General features: G+C 50.1%; 2 protein-coding genes across 2 annotated transcripts in view; one reads left to right on the top strand and one right to left on the bottom strand.

The window, feature by feature from the left end:
- Positions 1–1,329, bottom strand: part of LOC110022706 — a 2,217-nt gene extending 888 nt beyond the window's left edge. Inside the window, exon 1 of the mRNA XM_020721779.1 lies at positions 63–1,329. Coding sequence (XP_020577438.1) covers positions 63–599 — 537 coding nt within the window. The 5' untranslated portion in view covers positions 600–1,329. The remainder of the gene's footprint in view (positions 1–62) is intronic.
- Positions 879–1,420, top strand: part of LOC110022705 (MLO-like protein 11) — a 5,488-nt gene continuing 4,946 nt past the window's right edge. Inside the window, exon 1 of the mRNA XM_020721777.1 lies at positions 879–962. Within this exon, the coding sequence (XP_020577436.1) occupies positions 879–962 (84 nt within the window). The remainder of the gene's footprint in view (positions 963–1,420) is intronic.

The raw sequence follows: 1,420 nt of genomic DNA, 5'->3' as shown, positions 1-1,420 counted from the left end.
AAAAAAAATGATGTCAAAGGAAAAGAGATCGAACAAGATTGGACTAAATCTTGCAAGCTTACACGAATGCAGAACTCGCATTGGCTCGAGAAGCACAGCGGCGAGGTTTGGTTTGAAGGGGGCTCTAAAGAAGGGCTTCCGGCCCCGAACTGGAACCGATCAAGCCCGTACTGCTCAGGCAATGCTGGTCGACTAGCCGGAAACGTCCCGTAGCCTCCGCCGGCTATTTGAATCCCTGACCTGCAGCGCGGGAGATAAAGAAAAGCTGGAAATGCCTGGGGTGGCGATGACGCAGCTTTCGGCGTCAGTGAATGAGCATCAACCCAGGCTCCACCGAATCGCGTGACCGCCGATAGATCGTAGAGCGGAAGTGAAACAGTTGGCTCCATCGCGTCGTTCATCATTTTCCACCTCTCCTGCAGCCGAAGACGCTCCAGCTGTGCCACTCCTAGGCCTCGCTGTGGCGGTTTCTTCGGAGCAGGCGGCCTGGCACCGCGCCTCGATTTGGGCTTGGCCTCCCCGGCTGCAGCAGCTTCAACCTCGAATTCTACGGCATGTTCAGACTTTGTGGGAGAGAAGAGGCTGAGAGCCGGCGACATAGTTAAAATCTTTAGGGTTAGGGTTTTGGTTTTTGGCTTTGTTTGGAGCTTACTTTTCTGTGTAGTGTGTGAGTAGAGAAGAGGAAGCGTAGGATGAAATAGGGGAGGAGAGAATGGATCTAAATTTGTAACCGTATGGGAGCTGCGGTCCCCGCCACTCGGCCTGCTACGTGTCAGAAGCGGGAGGGCGAGATCCTGCGCAAGTAGTCGTACGGCTCCCACCGGTGGTGGGCGCGGTCGGGCTTTGGGCTATACTGTCGTTTTCCTTATTAAGTGTTGATGGCCGTTGGATTTCATCGTCTTAAATCAGGCGGCGGAGCCCCCGCGGGAGTCATTGTCGTAGATACGCATGCGATAGTGGTGGTCAGCCGTTGGATTGGGATCTGTGGATCGGACGATGAATGTTGTGGGTTAGGTGTAGGGCCTACGAGTCTACGTGGCGGTGATGTTTTGGCTTAAAAGGGGAAATATATGAGCGGCGAAATAGTGGGTGGCGTGTTGGAGCAGGTCGCTATTGCTAGATTCCAGCGTTCCATTTTGTAATTATTAATATCGAGATTGCAGAGGGCTTTTATGTAAGTTATGGTGGGGCCCACTTTTGATTTTTATTTCTTTCGCGGAGCCTATGAATTCATGCGAAGTAGCCAATTGAAAGGGAGCGCGTTTTATTTTTCTAAAATGGGTGTGATATATAAATAAATTTAAAACAGTAATAATTTTAGCATTCGTGATGAATTAATTCTCTGCCGCTTAATTTAATGGCTTAAAGACCCCTTTTGGTGCATCCCGATCAACAGGAAATGTGATTGAATTGAAATATG

Source organism: Phalaenopsis equestris, unplaced genomic scaffold (genome assembly GCF_001263595.1).
Source record: "Phalaenopsis equestris unplaced genomic scaffold, ASM126359v1 Scaffold000202, whole genome shotgun sequence".
Lineage (NCBI taxonomy): Eukaryota > Viridiplantae > Streptophyta > Magnoliopsida > Asparagales > Orchidaceae > Phalaenopsis > Phalaenopsis equestris.
Note: the sequence above shows the minus strand (reverse complement) of the source record. Positions and strands in the feature narration are given on the sequence as shown.